At 36.5% G+C, this 24234-nt stretch overlaps 1 protein-coding gene across 1 annotated transcript in view; it reads right to left on the bottom strand.

The window, feature by feature from the left end:
* The window catches only part of NKAIN2 (sodium/potassium transporting ATPase interacting 2), a 539262-nt gene that overhangs the window by 235966 nt on the left and 279062 nt on the right, over nucleotides 1-24234 (bottom strand). The window contains exon 3 of the mRNA XM_065631942.1: nucleotides 13227-13307. Within this exon, the coding sequence (XP_065488014.1) occupies nucleotides 13227-13307 (81 nt within the window). The remainder of the gene's footprint in view (nucleotides 1-13226; nucleotides 13308-24234) is intronic.

Genomic DNA, 24234 nt, shown 5'->3' with positions numbered 1-24234 from the left:
TTTTCATGCAGTCTTTCTATTTTTCTTTTTATGAGTGTCTTCTATAGTACAAATCAATACAGAGCCACAAATTCTTGACATCGCTCTTTGCTTTGAAGCATGCACTTACTTCATTTGCCTTTTTAAAGACCTCCGCTTTTGAAATTCAACTATTCTGTGCCCTGAACTGAAAACCCAAGGGCTTATTATTCATTTGCATGTTGGTATCATTTTTTGTATAAGGTTTTTAAAACTGACTCCCATTGTTTCATGGACATGGTAGGCAGGTTTTCAATTTATTTCATGTGCACGATCACTAGCTTACTCTGAAACAAAATGATAATCAATGAAGGAGGAGAACCAAATAAACTAGGCCACTCCAACTGAAAACATGGAGTTTTTCAGTATGTTTATAAATGAAAACTCTACCATTGTCGTTATTTCTCCTTTTCTTGAAGACAAATCGATAAATGCAGAATTTTCAAAAAAAGCATAAGGAATTTTTTTCTAGAAATCAAACCCCATTTTCAGAAATTACTAACAGACTAAGCACTCAGATTCCAATTTAAATGCAATTTAGGCTCCATGGCACCAGACTTTTAAATATATTAGGAGCTTGGTGTTACAGGAAGGCATCCCGTTGTGCTTAACTACCATGAATTCAATGGGTGATAGGCACTTAGGGTTGGATTCAGCTCATTTAACTTTAGCCGTCTAGTAGTCAGGTATCTACTCTGTTCGCACTCTAGGCAGAGAAGCATGGATCTCCAAAGATTGTTTCAGCCCATCACCACCTGCATCAGGTAGGTGTCTAGGAAAACTGGGGAGCATAAAAAGAAGGACTGAGAGTGTGAAGAATTACACATGGGAAGACGCACATCATGCGAGCATGGGAGGATGGCAGCACACAGTGGCATGTTCTGCTGAGGAGTCAGTGAGACATTATCAGCCATTTCTTCTGCAATGTCTTGGCTGTACCATTTGACAGACTTGCAGAAATATCTATGGCACTGCCTTTATATACATACTAAAACCTCCATGTAACTGTATTATAAGCAGTTGTAAGGTACATGCCTAAGTCTTAACAGTATAATTAAGGTACTTAAATATATGGTATTTATACAATGTGTACACATATATGTAAATTATCATATGGAGTTATTATCTGATCAGTCACTACACTCACTCATTTTCATGTGTTTCTGTACTCAGTGCATAACTATTAGATTATGGGAAAAATGTGCCAATATAAATCAATATGCAGATGTATGTTTATTCATTAACTCAATATACAATATATCCCAGAATTTTGAAATATAAACTTTCACTTTGAGATCTGAATCAGGATAAGTAATATTATATCCTGAAGATGCTTTGGGAGAAAAGTAACATCAAAATTAAGTCTCCATAGTCTGTTACAAGCTCTTGCTTTCACTATGTGAAGAGAGACATTTCTTTAAAGAATCCCAATTACTTCAGATTTGTACTTTACACTATTTCCAAGTGTGAAAGCCCAAGAGTCTGGCAATTATCATTATATTCTCATTCCTGTAGCAGGTTGTATATGCTAATGAAGAGAAAAAAAACTAATTACATAGTATCATAGTCTGTTGTTACTAAGCACTCTTGTAACCTCTTCTTCCAAACAGCTGTCTAAGCTCATAACTTTTTCCTTTATTAAAAATTAAAACCAGAGAATTCAGGAAGGCAAATACAATAGCCAGAAGCTGTAGTTTTAGGAAACGTCTCATGCTTTGAACCCCATCATTGTTTGTCAACCGTGAAAAATGCATAGTCAGAAGCATAAAAGCTTTCTGATTCTACACAAATTATGCTATATTGTATATCCTTGTGCTGAGTTGAAACTACTTATGTGACTGAAATAATTGAAATCATTCACAAAGGCACTGATAGTATTTGGCAAATAGAATAGGAACTATTCAAGACAGAGTAACTAAAAGAAGATGGAATATTTTTGCCCACTATAAACCAGTGCACCCATTACACAAGAAAGCATCTGCTGAAATTAAAAAAAAAAAAAGTAAAATAAACAAGAGCTAAGAACAGCATTTGCTTTTTTAATCTGTGTGGTTTTGTTCATTTGTTTGTTTTAGAAATCATGCCTATAAGAATAAAGAAATAAAATCTGTATGTATGTATGTATGCGTATGTTTGTTTCTCAATAAAAGTGAGTGCTTAGTTCTCCAGGCTTAAGGAGAAGCTTTTCCAGTGGAGGAATTTCTTTCAGTATTGCCCATAGCAATATTTCTTGCATAGCCATTTGAATACCTACGATTAACTGCAGTTGAGTAGATGCTGATGTTCACGGATAACCTTTGCACAACAGTATCAATGTTTACATTGTTCTTATGTGAATACTTATGCAAGCAGTTTTTATACTGTGTATTATCTATATTATCTCTGCAATGTATTTAACAAAGTTTCATTAAAATTTATTATGTCATATGCAACATATGAAAGAAAAAAACACACCTATATAAACATGATATTGAAATTCTAATGAGGAAAAAAAAGTTTTTAAAAAATTTCCTTAAGTCAGACTTCAAGATAAACAAATATGTTCCAACTGCTTAACTTCTCCACCTAATGCAAATCAACCTCCATCATTGCTGCTGCAGGACAAATGTCTTGTACTTAGGTTTTAGGAACACCTGTGGGAACACTACAAGTCAGGTACAGGTAATTACAATGGGCAGTGAATTACAGAATGACAAAATTTAGTGTATTCTGTTAGTGGCAGTTAAAGAGAAATACATGAATGAAACTGCACTCTAATACAATGTTTCCCCATATTTCCAAAGCAAAATAAAGCTTGTCAGTTTAGCCCAAACCATCTAGAATAGATTTGGATGTGTTAGGCATCAGAAGAATGGGCCAGTGACGAGCAAAGTCGAGATTAAAAAAAAACTGTCCAGCTTTAATAAGCTGAGGGAGGAAAAGAGAGGAGTGACAAACACAAAATTGTCAAGAAAAGAGAAAACGAAGAAGACAGGGATTGTTTTGTGCATCTGATTGGAAGTCATAGTCAGGACCCTTATGTATAGAGAGAGAGTCCTTCACTTTTAAGCTATGGTCAAAAGCCTGACAAATCCAACACCTTTTTTCTTTTCATCTGAGTAGCGAGGTGTGTCTCAATTAGCTGTAGAGAAGAAACTTTTTTTTTCCCCCCATATTTTTGAGCACTCTGATCTTACTCCCTCTCTACATTGCAATCAGCAGTTTTTCTGTAAACGGGTTCATTGGCACTTTAAAGATACCAGTGAGATCAGACACAGCATGTTACTGATCACCTCATTATTACTGAATTAGCCAAGTATTGTAGGGTGGTAGAAAAATATCCTGAGTTACACTGTGGCCTGCTAAAGAACAGGCTTTTAGAATGAAACCCACAATAAACCACACTTTTGCTGAATTCATAAGGCTATTTAATCAATCAAGTCCTACCCTCAAAACACAGAATCCAATTTCTACCCGAACAGGTGTTTGTAGTAGTCTGATAAGTGGGATATAATGCCATAGTACAGCAGTCTACTGAATAGATAGGATGCCCCTTAAAATAAATGTCATTGAAATAGCAGCAGCAAGTTTTGAAAACATCAACACTAGAGTGAACTCACACTCTGGGGATAAATTCACAAAGGTAATCATCGAGTTTAGTGGGTTATTAGAAAAGCAGATGAAATATTTTTCATAGCTAGTTGTTCATTCTGAGCATATGGAATCAAAACAAAACAAGCTGAGAGTGTGCTGTCAGCTGCAGTGTGACAGCACTAAAGTCAATGCGGTTTTGCCAGAGAATAAATTTTCTGGTTTATTATGGACAATTAATAAAAATTCATCATCAAATCCCACAGAGTTATCAAAGTTGACATTAGTTAATTCACTTATCCATATCCCACAGATTGCTGCCTTTCAGTAGCAATTTTGGAAACATTCCTTTCATTGGAACAAAAAAAGAAGAAAATGACAAGGAAAAATTACTAATATTTAAAATTGATTATACAGTTTTGCGGTAGCAATTTTACAGGAGGAGAAATTATATTTTTTTTTATGCCAAATAGTTACATTGTACCATTTCTGGAAATATCTGTTTAAATATTTAAGGACATTTCTCTAGTGAGTGTAAATTTTCTTGGGGTGCAGAAAGCATAGCACAGCTCTGTGACTAGGGCAGACATTCACTTTGAAATATTTGTGACAGTTTAAACATATTAATCCCTCCTTAGCTTTTATCAATGTCTTCTCTAGGAGCTACTTGCCTGCTTCAGTGCAAAGTTGTGTAAGAACGTATTTTATGTGGCTGCTAGGAGTGGCTTAAGATATATCTGTGTATTTTAGCCTGGAGATAGACCACGAATGTTCAAGTGCTTTGGTGCTCTGGCAAGGCCATGGGAGTGGGACCCTCCAGCAGATGGGCATCTGCAATTACAGAGCATAAGAAGATGATGAACCGCTATTAAAGACGATCAGCCACTGCAGCCATTTTCAGTGCACGGCCTTATGGTCTGTGAGCTTGCTGCTACCACTGCAGTGGTCAGAAAGAAGTATGATCATAATGCCACTGCACTCACACTGTTCTATGGCATGGGGACAATATTAAATAGGGTCAAAAAAGTAGAGTGCTTCACAGCTCACATTGCTTTCCCAGTTCAACAAATTCCTATTCATATGTGAAAAGACACTGAAGGCAATGCAGAATTTTTATTTCCTACTGGATTAACACACTGGTATAAGTTTCAGTGACTTAAAGATCAGAATGGTTTTCTTCAGAAATTTCCTTGGCATCTGCATGGGCTTAGTATTGCCTTGAAATTTCTGGTAGATCCCTGGTTCACAAGATGGAGCTTATCTGATAGATTATAATTAGAAGACCAATTATTTATTTATTTATATTTAGAGGAAAAATAAATGTGAAGAAAGTATTTTCTAGCCATTGCACCTACATTTAGCACAACAAATTGTTTAATACTATCTTACAGTATGTCACGTGTACTCAAAGAGAACAAATTATGAAACAAAAAGATGACACCATGAGACAGTGAAATTTAACTTGATTTAAAAAAGCAGAACATATTTTTGTGTGTTTTCATACTTTCACAAAAGATGAGTGGGTGCTTTGGCAAACTCCCCAGCTTCCAACTATGGTAAATAACCTTTCAGCCCTGGTCCACAGCTGATTCCAGAGTCTGATTTATATACTCATAAGAAAAGTCCTATCTATGAGAGGCATAGACAGCTCCCCGGAAGAGTTGTCATAGCAAACGTGCATTCAGTAGCTGTCACCTTCTGAGCATCTGCTTCACTGGAAATAAATTTATCTTCTGATTTTCCATTTTAGGGAAAAAATCAACAGTTTTTCGCCCAGTGCCTTAAACAATAGGTGAAATGCTAACAACAGTTCAAAAGTGATTTCCTTACAGAGGGGGAGCAGGAAATGCTATCCCATCAGAAGTAGGGCTTTGTGTTATTTGCCTATCCCTCCTCACAGGGATGAGAAACATGGGGAAAAAATATGAGAAAATTCAGAAAATCCAGACTTCATGAAGAATTTCAAAGATACAACACTGGTTCTCATTGTCCCTGCAGTTTCCTATTTGTTGGTTCCCACTTCTTAATGTGTTTCATCACATACTAAGACTGTGCACCATTTAGGACAGGCTCTAGAGTGTCTAGGGCTCATAGTATAATGGCACCCCAATATCAAATGGGGGCCACTAGATGGTACTGCAATATAATTAATAAATATTAAAAAGTAATCTTGTAAACACATATTTGTTTTTTCTTCTGCAATGTCTTGCTGTACCATTTGAAAGACTTGCAGAAATATCTATGGCACTGCCTTCATATACATACTAAATCCTCCATGTAACTGTATTATAAGCAGTTGTAAGGCACATGCCTAAGTCTTAACAGTATAATTAAGATACTTAATACTTATGTACACATATATATGGTATTTATACAATGTGTACACACATATGTAAATTATCATATGGAGTTATTATCTGATCAGTCACTACACTCACTCATTTTCATGTGTTTCTGTACTCAGTGCATAACTATTAGATTATGGGAAAAATGTGCCAATATAAATCAATATGCAGATGTATGTTTATTCATTAACTCAACATACAATATATCCCAGAATTTTAAAATATAAACTTTGTACAATAACCAAAATCTATACAACTATATATCATACTTTTCCATACTTTGAATGATTTCCTATCACAATTTGCTTCAGCGTTAAAGGGATGAAAAATTCCACTTTTATCTAAATGTTTTTCACCATATGCTATGTCTACAGTAATAAACAGTTTAAATTTTATAATCGGTAATCTTCTAGCTGGTAAAGATCTTGAGGTCTAAAAATTGCTGCAAAACTAAATTATTTGAAACCATAAGCATGCTTAATAGTATCTACCCATGAAACTACCCTCAGAATAACCTAGCACTGTTGGTTGCCAGCACCATTTTCAATTTTCATCTGTTAGATATATGATCGAGCATGTCAAGTCTGCCCTGAGTAATAGAAGTGAAAAAATAAAGTCATTTACTTAAAACATGTTGATAGCTATTTATCTGAAAACCCTGGTCGGATTTATCGCTCAAAGGCATTTACCTACAAAGTTAACCAGATGCTTTGACTTGAAAAGTAATTTAATTTCTCTGTTATCTTAACAGGACATCTGTTAAAACAACATCCATGGAAGGTAATATGTTCAAAATTAAACATCCTGCAGGTTGTTTTATTAGAGTATGTGTAACATTGACATTCAACTGTTAATGACCACCACCTTACAAAAATAATTAGTAAATGTGGAATCAAAGCAATATGATGAGTGTTCTAATGGACAAGAAATAATGTAGAATGAATGTGTAACTGGTGTAAGCTCAATCTTGTTAAATTCATTGCTTTGTTACCACTGAGTTACACTGAAGATGAATAAACCATTTTTTTTTGTTTCTTTCTTTCATCAGCTTCATCTAGGTATCGAACTGTCCCTTTAAAATCAGAGTATATTAGCAGCATAAAGTGTTCAGCACTCATAGCCAGCATGTTTTTTAAGCATATGAGTGACAAGCTATGCAAATCATATCCTGAAGTAATTTGCATTATTGCAGTGAATTTGCATACGGATATCAACTCCACTTCAGAGCAACTAGGTATCAATCCAAGCAGTGGCATGTGAAAGTCAGACACATAGGTGGACGTGTGCTTGCCAATGTTGGGATATTCAAGTGGAAAAATACTAGCAGGTGCCTATTTCCAGTTGGTCTTTGTACATTTGTTGGATAAGATGGTGGGGACAAATAGGAATGGCAGGAGGAAACTGGGGGTCCATGTTCCCTCCCACCTCTTCCATTTATCCCCACCAGCAATGCAGGGCTGATGTTACTCTGTCTGTTGGCAGGAAGTGCTACGATCATTGCTGCCTCTTCCTCTTCCCATCAGTGTCATCCAGTGGAAAAGGAAAAGAGAAGGGATGGACTGCACTATAGTCACTCAAAGTTGGCCATATCTGGCTAATCCTGGACTAACATCTCAAGTCACCAAGGGAAAGGCAGACTTATCAGTGGCGAAAAGTTACTAATGCATGAACATCAGCTGTGGGTGGATTTCTAAACTGCCCAATTCTTCCTTAAGATCTTTTGCATCAGATGCTCTGCTGTAGTCCTGGTTGGTTGCTGAGCCTGGCTGGAGGCAGGAGAATGGACTAGCCATATCCTGAAGTCCCTTGTGGCCTTATTTTACTATGAACCATGACTATGAATACGAAAACATTTTATTTCCATAGAAAAGCATGTAAAATTGTGAAAAGTAAGCTGATTATTTATTACATGATAATTAGTTTTTTTCTTGTGAGGTGCAACAAGTTGTTTATGGTTTGAAATAGGAATTCAACTGCAGAAAGGACAAAAAATAAATCTCAACTTTCTTCATTTTTACTTTACAGAAAGGACAAAAAAACTTTAGAGAAAGGACAAAAAGAAAGTACTAAACTTCAGTTAAAAGACTAAAGTAGGAGGTGTTGGAAAAGATGGGGCATGAGTCTTTTCAGAGGTACACAGTGAAAGGACAAGATTGTCATAGATTTGAGCAATGGAAATTTCAACTGCATATCAGGAGAAAATTTTTCACAGTGGTTAAGAGCTAGAGAGATGGTGAAATTTCCATCCTTGTAAAGTTTTAAAACTCAACTGGCTAAAACTCTGAACAACTTGATCTAACTTTGAAGTTGGTGCTGCTCTGAGCAGGAGACTGGATTAAGTGATCTTGAGAGATATCTTTCAACATGATTTAGTCTGTGATTTTGTGGGTCTGAGTTATCTTATATTTGCAGAAATTTGGGGTGGGTAGGAGAAAATATGTTCAGAAACATTTGTTTTCCCTTAAAACTTCTGACAGAAAATGACCTGATCACATATTTTTCTTTAGTTTACATTTTAATAGCTACAATACACTCAGTTCTTTGTATCATAGTTAACTTCAATTTTAAATATATGTATTTTTTAAATCGTTCTTACTCTTTCTTGTTCACCCTGTTGCAGCTTAGGACAATATAGGAAAGGAATCAACCTCATTTGCATGCAAATAACAACTTTTTTTTTTTTTTTTTTAAGAATAGTAGCTTTCAACTCTGATCTGTAAAATGAGTGCTAAAATCATGAGGAACTGACTTCAGCTACACATGGCGGGCTACATACATGCTATCGCCGCTGTGCTTAGGGTTCCTAGGTGCTGTACATAAGCTTTCACGGTATTATTCTGTGAAATTCTATGTGTTTTCAGAATGGAGCTGAAGTAACTTGTATGAAGGATGGAAATTAATTACATAATGACCAATTAGGAAAAAACAAAACGTGTAATGGCCACACATGCTAAGAAAAGCACACTATTTTTTTTCTTACTCCTTTATTATACTTTTCTGACTGCAGCAATATCAGCAGTAAGACCCAGTATAGCAGCCTCTCTCAATTCCCAAACTTGATTCATCTCTAAAATAGGCCACACTGTACAGAGATTAAGGAAAGGATTGTGAAAAAAAGAAAAAAATACAGTTGTGACTGCATAATTCAAAGTTATATAAAATGAATGCACAGAGAGAGCTAAATTATTCTTATATAAGCAACTTTAATTCTGGCATTTCTTGATACCGGAGTGTTTGACTTTCAAACACCTAAGTTTTGTGTCAAAAGACATACAACTATAATCTTATGATTTAATAAGTTAGATGTGACCTTTGTATGTTGTTAGCTCTAAATAAGCAACACGTCAAGAATGCCATAGAAATAGAAACTAAGTCAATTTTAACAGTTAAAATGAATTTTAAAAAAATGCATTTTTAGTCAAATTCACATAGTACTATAGGGACTACAGCAAAGTGATAGCAGAGCTCAGCCAGGTGGCAATGAGAGGAGAACTCTTGTATTAATGTATGGTCAGACAAGTAGGGTTGCATGCAAAGAGAACCAAAAGTAATGGCACAAGGCTGCGGCCATGTGCAGCAAGGGCTGCTTTGGACCCTGAAGCCCAGCTGGTCCTCCTCATCCAGCACCACAAGTCCAGCCTCCACCTTGATTCCCAGTAACTGACAGCAGCAGCATCTTAACACTCCCACACTAGTGATGGGATCAATGCAACCTTAGCCATGCATTTTTTGCAGGATGTCTACTCAATTTTAAACTAAAAATGGGAGTTCAATAGTTCTTATTCTGTTTCTATTCTGTTTGTGGGATCCTTAGGCATCACTAGTGGAAGCTTTTAAATGCCTTGAAGCAAGAGTGCTGTTTCTTCATTACATTAGCATTTGCAGCACTCTTCCTACCGAGGGTCTTTATTCAGAAGTTGCAGCTGAATCTCACAGAAGTAAGTGGGAGCTCTCTCTGAAGAAGAAAGTAAAAAATGCTAAGCTGACTGTTAACTTTTTGTTTGGTTTTGGGGGCTTTTTTTGTTGTTTGTTCTGAGATAGCTGAATCTAGTTCCTTGTGTCCTTTCTTGATCTATTTAAAAAAAACCATTGAAATATTACATTTTCTCTATTATGTTTTCCTTCTTGTTCCACTAGTGTACTTGAGATGTGTCTCATTCAAGACAAGAGGTTATGCTTACATTTCTTAGCCATAGGCCAAAATAAATATTACCACTCCTGAAACCTTAAAGTCCTACTTGTTCTGAGTATGGCACTCACCAGCAAGCAAAACAACACACAGACTAATTAAATGTTATTGAAGAGTAATATTGAAAAGTAAGTCTGAGAAGTGGGTTTTCTAGGCATTCATTCACAGATCCACATAACAATGAAGGTTAAGAACAAGTGATTGCCCTTCCTCTTTGTTACAAAGCCATAAATATTCCAGCTTGCTGTGAAAGAGTTTCAGCAAAGACAACCATGTCTCAAGGAGAGAAAATACTTAGTGTGAAGCCATTTTCCACAAGATATATATGATTGTAATGGTGTATAATGCAAACAGACTTGCATGGCTGTTCACTAATAATCCTTGAGCATCCTCAGTCTCTTCAGAGATGATTACTTCATTGTTCTAAAAATTTCTGAGTGTTTGCAGGCTTGCTTCAGTGTAATAAGGAGAAACTGTGAAAATGTCATGACTTTCACCCTCACAACTAAAATAAAAAAAGAATGAAATTAGCAAGCCTTTTGTAATAAGGTATATTAACAATTGAAATACGTCCTCTTCATTGTATCAGCAGATGATGATGGAAAAATTGATGTACGTACACACAGAATAAAAGCTGTTCTCAAAACCTTTTAAAAAAGGCCTTTCTTTTATTTTATTTGGTAGGAACCTGTAAATTATACATATGAAAATAAACTATACCCAGCTGAACTATTATTAGGCTGTAATTTTAACCTATCAATCCCTAAAGCCATGCTGTGCAGGATCCTCTCTCATAGTTTACAACCTCAGAGGCATCCCTCTGGTACTTACCTAAAGGTTATTTTTTATTCTCTATTTAGAACCAGTTCAGACTCAGAGCTTTGTTCAAGGTTCTACATGCCATTCCAAACACAAAAAAATACACAGGAGTACCACTACAGATTTGAAGTTGCAGTTATTCCCAGATGAAAACATAAATAATAAAGAAGATTCAGTTCAAGACTTATGAATGTAACTGAGCAACATAAAACTTAAAATGATCCATTTTGTAAGAAACTTACATCTGTAAAACAGTTGGAGCCTCTGAATAATCTAGAACTAGAGGATATGTTTTATCCACCCAGACAGCTGGGTGTCTTTCCATTAGACATATTTATAGGCCCTAGATCTTGCAGAAGATTTGATCGTGTGAGGAAATTTTGATGTACCATGCACAGTTGAAAGGGAGAGGAGAGTGATGTCCCATGTGTGAATTAGACCTTTTGTAGATAATGAGCCTTTCCGTACTTATTTCTTAAATCAATTTTCTAGAAATGTTTCCTTTTCTTCCTCTCTTTCCCAACGCTGTTGGTCTGAAAAACCAGATGAAGTGGAAGGAATATACTCTACTGGGTATTTCAAGGCAGATCATTTCACTGGAACAAATAGTACCTCTAGAGACCAAATAAAAATTTTAGCTGCATCCAAATATAAGCCTCAACCATATGGTTGGTTGAGAAACACTCTAAATGACTCAACCATAGACTTCAGAGAAAATCAGTTCCAAGTTTATATACTGTTTCTGGCCCATCTTTATTCCAACTAGCACTTACGAGTGTTCTTAAGCTGGTTTTATACCCATTTAAAACACAGTGCTCTAACAGCTGTTCCTCCTTTCACCCTTCCCACGCCCTTTTTCTTCCCCTGACACGATAAGCATCCCAACACTTACAAGTTTAGGAATGCAGGTGGCTGAAACAAGCAGGTGGAAAGAGGGAGGATTGGTTTGACTATAATTGTACAACAGATGCTGGGTTTGTTGTATACATTAGTTCACTTAGCAATACAGAAAGCATTTTAACCGAATAAAAATAATATATGCAAGTTCTTTTATTTACTATGTTTTTGCCAAGCTTTTAATGAGTTTGGGCCTGTCTGAAGGTGTAAAATCCAGAAAGTATAACGTTTTACCTGCAGAAAATTACTTTACGCCTTCAGGAAATGAAATTCCGATCCTTTTGAAGTCAGCGTCTTTTGAAGAAACAGAATATATTGGGATGAAATATCCCAGTCTCTAGTATTTTTTGTACTTTGGGGGTGATTTGGGAGATAAAGGTAAGCAAGTATATTTGCCTCATTTATTCTTCCTGTAATTGTGTTTAACTTTCTGCATCATAACATATCAGTAACTCACAAAAGATCAGAGAAATACATCTGTAATTTACAGTTGGGCTAAACTCCCTTTAATCAGGAACAGCAATTAAATACCTGAGGCAAGAAGAGAGTCTGATCTCTTTCACACGTGGGGTTCTCCTTGATGGTCAGTTCATAGCACTGTGAGCATAACTCAGCATGGACAGCAATGTTTAGATTCAGTGGAAGCTTTTTACTTTTACAAAATAATTTTTTACCACTTTTAATCTTTTATGCCACAAATTGCCAGCCTTTTGTGGATGCCTTAGAAAGTACGAGTTTTTGTTTGAAATCTTGGCTTGAGCCCATTACCAACAGTCACTTTATGTGTTATGTGTCAATAAAACTCTATATGTCTTTCTTAGGAAAACATATTTTTCCTGTGGATTTTGACTGTATATAAATGTTCAGTCATGACACTCCTACCAGAAGCATAAAGCTGAAAAAGATGGCTGCAGCCAAATTGCAATCTATTCTGGCACCTCAGTTTACATTTTAATTTAATGAAAGAGATCTTGTTCTACAATTACTATGCTTTGTTATAAGACCCTTGAAAGGAATCCAGATAAGCAACAACAAGCTAAAATGTACAAAAAATATTTGTTTACTCTTAGAATGGTAATCTTTTGTATTCATGAAATCACTAATTGATGTCTCTCATAGAGGTGAACTTTGCATTGCAGAATTACAGGGGGGGCAAAACGAGGTAGTTTTCTTTTAAAACATATATACCATTATTGTTGTGGGCATCAGAAGGTATCTGATTATTACTGCCTAGATTAAAAGTTTCTAATATACCCAGAATACTCCAAATTTCCATCATACTACCGTCATTCTAATAACACTAAAAGGATGAGTAAAACACAACACAGCCTTTTGACTGGGGCATGTTAACAAAGTGCTGATGGCCTAATGCATCCAATAGTAATTACCTTTGAAAGGTCTCCAGCCTCCAAATAGAAGCAGATAACAAACACGTTCCATGTAACCCAGAGGACCAGCCAGACAGCATACTGCAGGGAGGAAGAGAGAAATAGCGCATTAATAATTTCACTATCAACTGAGATAAACTTAGTTCATTAGTTCTAAACTTAGACCATTAGCTCGATCCAAGACAAAAGCTGACTATAAATATGGCACGTACGAATAAAAATGTGACATATAAAAGACAATCAAGAATAAATTCTTTCCTTTCACAGACACACCCTAGGTTGAACTAGTGAGTCCTCAGTGACACCAGAAAATCTGTATTTCAGAAAACAGTTGACAGATCTGACATTTGAATTTGAGACTAATCTGGATGTCTTATTATTGTTCAAATAGGGAACATTGCAATATCAAGAGAGGCATGCAATATCAATTATATGTGAGAAGTGCAGAGCTGTTAATGCAAATGGTTACTCAAATACAACTTACTAAATAACAAAGGCTAATTGGAGCAGGCACTGGATTCTGCAAAACTTCAGATTTAGTCTCAAGGAACTAAACGTATATATAACCTCAAGAAAATACACATTTCTATATAGGTTATTTTGAAGTATTTCTACAAAATATGGAGGGATTTGGTCATGACAACTGCCTCCATCAATATATTTTGTGACATTCCAAAGCATGGTTCGTAACTACTCAGCACCCTCAGGGACAGACTGTATTTTAAATTTCCAGTTCCTTTGAGCTTCTGTTTTGTTTTGGGTTTGCCTTGTTTTGGTTTACAGTGTGTAGGAGAAGTACTCATGCTTAAGCAATATCAGTTCATTGGTGGCTGACAAACTCCTATTCACATATCTCATGTGAGTAATGGAGTACGTGTTTTCCCTCCTTCTGTCCACCATTTTGTTTCTTTTTTCTGTTCACGAGACGTTATCTGCTAGGATTGGAAATTATGTTTCCCTGCCGTAATGCTAGAGGATCTCGTATAATAAAGTTTGACCTGCTGTTGCTACTCTTATCTAATGTTTGTGCTTGAGAATTTCCCTTGACCAAATTATTCCATTGTCTAATAAACCTTAGGATCTACAACTGTTTTTCTAATGATTGTTGTAGCTATCTTCTAGCTGTTCACAATTCAATTCTGTGTGTTTCCTAATTTCATTCCACCGACCCATGGCACTGCATACGTGTGAAATATGACAGACACATTTAGACTGCATTTAGACTGGTTTCCCAAAGAAATTAGACTTAAGCAGCAATACCCGTGTGTGATGTCTGTTCCCTTGAAATAACTTCTGTGATCCTGAACAATTTTAAGCAAACTGGAAAAAAGACTGGAAGATTCAAAGGTATTTTTTCACAAAAGTTTCAGGAAAATAGGCCTGCAAATGGGAAGAGATAATCTATTAAATCCTCATACAGAGAAATGCTTATAAGATCATCTTTTATCAGTCCACACGAAGGGGGAAAAATGTGGGAGAGAACCACTGGAAACTAGGTTTCATTGGATCAGCTGTTCATGGCACAGCTTGTCACATTGCACATAGGCAACAGCTGATTAAAGAGCTCCCTGTGCACAGCACGTCCATCAGAACATTCCAAGGCCCTTTGGAGCTGCTTATCCCAGCAGAGAGCCTTATGCGTACCTGAAGAAGTGAAACTTCTCTTTTCCACTCTCCAGTCTATCACCGAAAAAATGACGAATTTATCTGGTTTTTAGATACACTCTTTTAACAAGCATCTGCTGTTGTTTGACTACAGATAAAGTTTAAAAATATCTTTAAAAGCATGTCTTAAACGGCTTCCTTTTGAAATGTTTTATTGTTTGCTGCCTGGATTCCGTGGATAAACACTGAGTATAATTGTCTTGAAATACAAGGATGCTTGTGCTTCCCACTGCTTCTTATTTCAGATGCTTCAGATCTAGCACATCTCTTATCTCTGGATCACATGCAGTCATAAATGCCTCTTGTTGTCTATGTGCTTCAGCAAATTGTTGCAAAATTCAGCTCTGAAGGTCTGTAACAATGACCAAATCCCTCTGGTACTCTCTATAATATATATCTAATTAGAAACACAATTTATAAGAGTTCTTCAAAGGGCTATAGCCGTATTTTCTTCTCATATGTGGGAGTTCAAGACAGCTGCATTATCTGACAGAAGCCACCACAATGCTACAGCAGTCACATGTCAACAAGACAAGAACCTTGATGCAAACACACTTGACCAAGCAGGAGATACTGATAGAAGGTGTAGCAATGACAATACAGCTTATTATTTTTATGGAAATCTACACTGGAAAGAGACAAAACTGGAAGTCAAAGACTGAAAATTTAAATACTTACCATTTTGCAAAGCTGTTGCCAATCAGTAAAACTTTTTTTTTTTTTGGGTAGAATAAATTATATAATTTATATATGGTAAAATAGACAAGTAAACATGAATTTTTAACCATCTACAAAGAATTATTAGAAGAATTACATACTTTATGATTTATTGGTACTGTGTAGTTACAGGTTTGAAAATTTGCTATGAATCAACACAAATTAATAGAGGATGTCTTTTTTCTTGGGGAATGGGAAACTGAAATATTAAAATACTTGCAAGAGTTCTAAGAATCCATACATCCCTCTTCACACTTCTCTCAAAGTTGGCTAAGTTGCATTATCTCCATTTTACTAACAGGGAAACTGAAGGTCAAAGAAATTAAATGACTAGACTTAACTCCACAACCCAACAGGAAAATGACCAGAAGGGCACAAGAACTGAAGGTCCAGGTAGCCCACTACTGCCTTTGATATAAACCTAGTCACCAGAACTCACACCTAATATTCTTGTCACTTTGCCTGAAGGAGAAATATGTCACCTTTCGAGTATAGTAAGCAACTCTGATAGCTACGAGAATTTTAAATATGACAATTTTTTTCACCGAACTTTACATGGCATTTCTCTTGCTCCCAAATTATTTTTGGCTATGTGAATCAATTACAATCACATTTGACTGAGGGATACAAGGGCTCCAGACCTACAGGATGTTACCTTGTGCAATTGAAAGCAATTGAACTGTTGTTGTGTTTAGTGATTTGCTACTTATCTCCTTTTAGAAATGTACACAATTATAGTTTCAGCTTCTTCCAAATCTGAAAATATACCCCAAGACTCTTCCATGTGCAATTCAGAAAAAATAGTTACTACATTTGTCAAAGTTATTAAAAATGTGATTCTTTATGCTATCTGCACAACAGTCCTTGAGTTGTTTGAAGATTACATTGAGTCCACCATGTCTGGAAAGGAGTAGCTCTTTCCAGTAACACAGTAACAACTGTCCACACTTTGCTTCTAAAGTTATTTCCCCCTGACTTCCCTTGTCTATGAAGATACATCACTTAGAAACACAATTTTCAAACTTACCTTTTCGCCATCAAATTTGACACCAACTGGAATTCTGAATACTTGGCCCCAACATACTATTTAACTTACTGATAACATTCAGCTAATCTTTCAGGTGCCTACAGCTCTGCTTACCTTTGAAAAGCCCCTCTGAAACAGAAACAACTATTTGGTGGAGTCGGCTGTTCCTGAATAGCGAAGTCCATGGTTTAGTTGTCATAACCTCTGTGGTTGCCTGTTCAAACCAAAATGCAAAAATTCTGCCTCTTGTTTCCACCTTCCTGGAACAAGTGAAAGACCTCACCTAGACTCCCCTGGGAGAAGTCCATCTGAAATAGCCATGACAGTTACAGGGTGATTTCATGTGGTCACTTGGTAGGCACCATTCCCTAATTTAATCTGCTCTGTGCATTTTGCTGTTTCCTTTCCATTCTCATTGCCTGAGGCTTTCCCCTGAGAGCTGATGAGGGTGTGGGCAGCACAGCATGGTGGAGAGTCCAGGTATAGAAGTGAGCAGGAGCCATACCTCAGCAGGAAGCCTCCAGTGCAGAGCAGGATCGGAAACCGCAGCCTGACTCCAAAGAGAAGTCAGGAGCCAAATTCATGCCCAGGAGAGATTCAGTTATTGAATGCATGAGTACCAGCTGTTTTAAGCAGAACTGCTTCTGTCAGCAACCTAATACAAAGAGCAATCGTGCTCTGCTTTTAATGATCCAGATGAAAGTTTTCTCTGCCCAGCAGCTACCTACAGGCCTCAATGGGAGAGAGCTCAGGGCCAAAACCAGTACTCTTGACAAAAAATAATAACATTCCTGGCAGCAGAGGGCTTTGTGCAACCAGTTCAACTTCAATAAATGCTCATTCACTTTCTTGAATGTACTGGGAAGCTCTTGCAGAATGATATAATCCTCCACATTTTTTTCATTGCTTGTTGCTTGTCACAGCACGCAGCTTGCACTGGTTTTGCTTGGCTGAATTTCTCATATCATTAGGACTTAGACCTTTTCTTGCTGGTTTGTTTTTTCTTCTTTTTTATTTTTTAATCAATCATGGCCACAGTGTCAGAACACTGTCCATCTTTGTGAGTTTCCGTTTCTAAGTGAATATGAATTGATTTTATAAAATACATTCTTGAGTTGTTGGACTTTTCTGTCTCAGATTGCAATGACAGCCTAATTTGTCTGCTTGTGCTTATCAGGAATTTTTTTAACCCTTTGGCACTGTGAGTCCTTGGCTCTTCAGCCTTTCATCAGTCACAAAGGTATTTATTCTCCTTCCCTTTGCTCCCTCAGGTAAAAATTCTACCTGATATTTTACTTCCTTTTTGTTACACTTCAATAATTAGCATCCTCTGCCAAAACTGACTGAAAGCTGCTGAACTGTCAAGTGCATCAGGACTGGTCACTACCAAACAGAAAATTACTATTGGATTGTGTTTTGCTCCTGAGCAATCACTGCTTGCAGATCAAGAGCAAGTGCTGCTTAAAATTTCTTCCCAGAGGCTTCTGTATACCCAGTAGATATGTATAAACTTTCAAGCTCCTTGGGCTTATTTATAAGCCCTGATTTTATATAGAAGTGTATTAACTGTATTTTCCCCTTGATTTGTGCGGGAAGGATCCATAAGCATAAAAGGCAAGAAGAAAGCTGAGGAACATTCTAGTCAGGTCACAAATAGATGCGGTGATAGACCAGAGCCCAGCACATCACTATGATGTGCAGTTGCCCCTCAGTCTACTCATAGCCAGGGAGTTATAGTTTGGGTGGGACTTACTGGGCTACTTTTTCCTTTTGACTTCTGTTTTGTTTCCATTTGATTGTGTGCCAAAATTATGCTGGACCCGGAACACACAGCAGAAATTTACTTTTTTTCAGAAGACATAGCTTCAACTCCTTCTGCATGAGAGAAACTTGATTTCTATAGAGCACATTACTGCCGGAGTCATATCCATCTGCCTACATTTAGCTGTCTGTAATGCAGATGTCCTCCTCTGAGCAGGGCCTAGATTCCCCTTACAGTCAATTGAGAGGAAAAGGCGCTTCCAAGACTCGGTTCATTTCTCAGTGTCTGACACAGATCACTCCACCCTTCTGTTTGGAAATCTAAACTCCTCCAAGGCAAAATTCCCAATGTCACAGAGGCCATTAAAAATCTTGTACCAGTGACATCAAAAATGAGATAGTAACATGGCACTATGCAGGTATGCACTCCCTTTTTTCCACATAAGCGAAAAATAACAAAGCAATTTAAGCATCACCAGTGTAAAATATCCCCAAACGACTGCTGAAGAGACATCTTCTGGGAACTATTGCCTCTTGTATGCTACACACACTGATAGTCCATTAATGCTTAAGCTTGAATCATTCATTTGTTCATTTTCTGTTTCTTGGATTTACAGCTCTTCAGGTTTTAGTGGAAAAGATTGTGAGAAGTGCTAACATGGCAGTTTCTCTAGGGTACTGCATCACTTTTGTTAGTTTTTCGGATTCTGTTTCAGTGTCCAACTGCCAAATGACACATTTTCTCAGTGTACTTACTCTGTTCTTAATAAATAATGATTTCTTTTAATGATGCTGTAAGGATGAATGGCCAAAATGTAAAAGTTACCACACGGAAATACATAACTTGCATTTTAACATTATTCAGTCAATCTACACTAGGGTGTTACAAATATTCCAGATCCTCAAATGAAAGAACTCTGTGACTCACAAGTTACTTTAAAAGAGTTTACTTTAAAAAGATAATATTTCCGCAATTCTTCTTACAAATTAAGAGTGGAGAAATTTGAAGATTTGTTTTTGTCATCTCAAATGCTTTTTTTTCTTTCTTTTGTAGGTTTCTTCTTCATCCATATGTTGAAGCTCATGACCTTTCTAACAAAAGTGGTAAGGCAGAAATTTCAACAGGACATTTATTTTATTATTTTGACTTAGCAGTAGAGATTTAATTGTTTTGCCTTCACGTTTCATTCAATTCCTCTATTTCTTTTGATCACATCTTGGTTGTGAAACATTTACCAGTAGGAAGCAACTTCAAATATTTGAATACTCCATTTTCTGCAACACAGTACATATCCAACCAGCTGCAGACACATACATATACACATATATATGCACAGATGGAATGATATTTTTCTTTTTATTAATATGTTACTTTCTTGTTTTTTTTTTTTTTCTTCAGTTTGTGCAAGAGATTATAAAGTCTCTCAAAATAGAAAAGACTAATTAAACATAAGTAACAGGAAAACGATATACAGATAATTCTCAGTTAAATAGAGTTCAGAATGCTTTCTTTATACAGGAATTCTACTAATATCTCTATTTTTCAAGACATAACTTGATCTGGTCAGGCAATAACATCTACCCTCCTGCTTCAATTCCAACATGATTCTACCAGGATCTACCTCAAGAGCTACTAGCACTAGAAATCAATGTTGTACACTATCTAAAACCTTGAAGTCCAAGCTTTGAAATGGCTTTTTTTTTTGAGCAGTTCTTATCAGCCATTAAATTCATATTATTGTTGGCATAGAAAAGAAGGAAGATAGAAATCAAAATGATGCAATTTTGGAGGTAATTTTGTTCTTCAATGCAAGGGCTAGAAACACTTGGAAATATTTTTTCCAAACTCTGCCTTCTAGACCATTCTTAAGACACTAAGTATTTTTAACTCTGGATTTCCTCAAAGTTAGTACATAATGATCAGTACAGAGACTGCACTCACAAAAATTCAAGCTGTCATTCATGGATATTTTTCATTATTAAATCTTAGGGGAAAACTTCAAGAATTGTTTCTGTAAAATTTCACTGTAACTTGTAGCACCACCGAGCATTTTACTAGTGAATTACTAATGCAAAAGGAACATGGACAAGATCACTGGCTACTATGAACTGTTACTGCTTTATCCAGGGCTTCACCTGAGGGCGACTTTTACTATGGAATGAACCTGCTGCAAAAAAACCCCACACATTTAGCACAAAAATGGCAGATGGAAGAAAGGTTTTGTACGTACAAGTCTGCCTCAGTTGTTAAATATTTGGAAAAATGCTCAAGAATAGACTGTGTAATTGCTTTTCTGCAGAATATATGAATAGCCCCTTAGCGCTGCTGCTCCCTCCCTGGTGTTGCCCAGTCTGGGGACCATCACACTCCTGAGAGGCTCCATTGATGGTACCAGTTCTCGAGAGTGGTCCAATAAGGCCCACTGACTGCCCAACCCCTCTGTGGGGAATCACTGCTTCTCTACGCTTCCATGCTTCTCCACATGCTTCTCCAGCAAATTGGTGTAGCTACACTTGTATAGACTGTTTCCTTTGTGCCTCTGGACTTTTCAGAAACACTCATAAAGAAAAATCTTGATTATAATTCTGTCATTGAACAGTTTCTTTTAATGGAGCTTTTAGCAGCTGTGCCCATTTAAATTCCCTATTAATAATATGAATCAGGACACTCAGAATTCTTTCAGTGTTCATTTTTAACTGAACGCAAAAAATAAAATCAACAGATACTGTTGCTAGGAACAGAACTCTACTGACATTTATCTAGGTTGTTTTATTGATGTCTCAGTATTTGAGTGCTAACTGCAACTATTTATAAAGGCAATCTATCTCCCTTAGTAACTACATCAAAATTCTTGCTAAAACTAAGCCATTTACAATAAGATCTTTTTTGATAAATTGAGAGGTTTGTATTCAACTTCGCAGGTATTGTTGTCTTCTTTCCTTTTGCTTTGCATTGACACTTTAACTTTCAAAGCCATGAGGAGTCTGGCCATTGAGTTCATTAAGGAATTTGAGTTTGGTTCTGGTTGTTTATATTCCAAAGGAAATTTAATTGAAGCTAAAGATATATTTGTCATAGGAAAAATAAGTGAGGACCACCAAATGCTTTCTCACCTCTCTCTGAACTATTTTCTAAAGCACAAATTTTCAAAAATTCCTAAGACCACTCCAAAATTTTGGAAAAAAATTGGAAGGTGGCTAAGACACTAGGAGAGTTTGTGTTTCAGGGATGAGGAACAGAGTATACAGACTTTCAAAGTTGCTGGCTGGCATCTGTGTTTTGGGAGGTTGGTGGCTGTTTTGAAAGTACCAGTCAACTGCAAAGGTCAATTCCCATTCTTTGGAGATAAAAAACATAAATTGGATCTGCAAAGTGTTTGTCTTTAAAGGGATCTCAACTAGCACTGGTGTTTAGAGCCAATCATACCATGGAGCCACAATGAATTTTGTTTAGGAAGCTAAGACAGCTGGAGTGGATGGACCCAAACTCTAGAGGCACCAAAACGAACTTCATTAAACTGTACAGTGAGCCCAAGGTTAGATGCAACTTCCTTGTGTAGGGCGTGCATACCTGTGGGACTGTCACTGTGCCCACATGAGTGTGACTGACTCACCAAGTGATGCTAATGAGCGGAGAGAGGAAGACAAAGAACACACTTCCCTTATTCCCTTCTGATGCATGATTGATGACAATGCCTGATTTGGCAAGATCAGTATGTTTTAATAGAACATGGCTTTTTTCAGACTTTTTCAATCTTGAATGTTTCAATGAGATAAAAAAGAAATCTGAAGCTATAAAAATAAAATAAAAGTAGATACTCAAACATCACTCTTTCTAAAAGAGCATAAAATGCAAAACGGACCTCATTTTCTAATCTCTTCAGAGAAATTTAAGACTATGTGTGTCTAAAAATATCCATTTCACACTGAAACCAGACTACATATATTCTAAGGAAGTAAAATTCTAAAAATATTTTCCTCATTTATTGATCAATCAATATCTGACTTCACTCAATCACTAGAACACATCACACTTTGTTCATTGTATTAATTATGGCCTTCCTCAAGAAGGTTTATACCTGTGTCTGTGTGCATGTTTGGCTCTGTATTATTCAGGAAACAATGAAAAACATTCTCCTAGAGTATCTTAGGGAAACTATCTTTTCCTTCACTTTCAACTTGCATCAAAAAACATTAGCTAAAAAGATTGTGTGCAATAAGTTCTTCCAGTTCTGAGAATAAACTCCTGATGTAATCAGCAAGTTTTGTGGTCCAGTCCTCTTAATATACATAGACTGGCCAAATGCTATTTCTCTAAATGTGATACAATCAAAGAACAGCCTAACATCTATTATTCGTGTCTTTGAGTCTCTTTCATGATGCAACTTCCAAATCCTTCTTTTGGTAAAATCACAGTAATTGCATTTATCTGATTGCATTTTATTTTCTTTCTCCGAAAGTACCTGTTGCATCTTTCCACTGCATATCTCAAATACCCTAAGTAATGTTTTCACTCTCCTTCCTCTGGAACTCAAATTTGCACCTCATTTTTGGGTGAGTGCATGTGCCTATTTTGTACTGGGAAAGGTTATTGCTACTATTTCCTTTACTGTTAACCTTCTTGTCTCAAGTTCCTTCCAGATCAAGCATTCTCAAACAAGTTCTTTATAAATCAAAAATAAAATAGGAGAGATTTTCAAACACCATCCAGAAGTAAGGCTGGCATCTCTGTAACTACAGATGCAAAAAACTCGGGACATTTAATCGTTAAGACATCACTGACTGGGAAGCCTGCCACCGACATCCACACTTGATGCACATACATTGTCTTTTGGCTCTCTGCAGCTCTGCCCATCTGCTTCAGTGGCATGGTGCCCACTTATCAGCTAGTTGGACAGTTTCAGTACGCAGAGGTGCCAAATAAAGGTTTTACATGAGTAGCCTGCATAACCCTGAAAGTGCCATTTCTTTTGTAGAAAGAAATGCTACTGCAGAGATACTAATACACTACATCTTTGTGCTTTTTTTTCTTGCACTCACTGAAGATCAGTTTTGCCAGAGCCATTTAAATATCTCTTTAACAAAGGAAGATATGGCACTGGTAGTCAAAGGGAAAGCAAGATGTATCTACAGATAAGACACTGATGAACAAAGCCATTATGAGATAAAATTCAGAGAGTATGGCAGATTAGGAGTATAGTTTAAGCATCGTGCACTATATGCCACTAATTCAAAGGACAAAAAACCCATGAAAAAATACAACCACACATTTTGAAACAAGGAAAGCTTTGTAAATGCAGGAATTGGATCACACTGATAGCTCTAGTTTGTTCTACAGAGATGACACACCATTCCCACAGAAATTTAACAAACTTTTTTTTTCACTTTGTATCAGTAGTTTAGTCATTCTTTTAATTAAGAATCATATGATCTTTAAAATATTTTTCCCTTCAGTGCATGAGTCAGTCACAAACTTCCATGTAGACCATTACTGCATCAGAACTAACAACTACAATAGAATAGAATTGGATCTACATATAAAGGTAAAGGAAGAAGTTGCAGCTATTTGGAATGTGGACCTTTAATCACAGAATAGTTCCTAGTAAAGTCATCGCATTATTTCTCTAGGCATGAAAAAAGTCTGTCATTTTTATATTCTCAAGAGGATTTTAATGGCAAATGGTTCATGGAAACATTACTTATCACCTGTGATGAAACAAAAAAAAAAAGTAGAAAGTACTGATTATGTGTTGAAAGCAGCTAGCTAAAATAGTTCCAGCAAGAAACATTCACAACTTCAGAAGATTATTTTCTACAACAAACTGGTGATTAATGAAA

Source organism: Caloenas nicobarica, chromosome 3 (assembly GCF_036013445.1).
Source record: "Caloenas nicobarica isolate bCalNic1 chromosome 3, bCalNic1.hap1, whole genome shotgun sequence".
Lineage (NCBI taxonomy): Eukaryota > Metazoa > Chordata > Aves > Columbiformes > Columbidae > Caloenas > Caloenas nicobarica.
The sequence above is the reverse complement of the archived record's forward strand: the minus strand, read 5'-3'. Positions and strand labels throughout refer to the sequence as shown.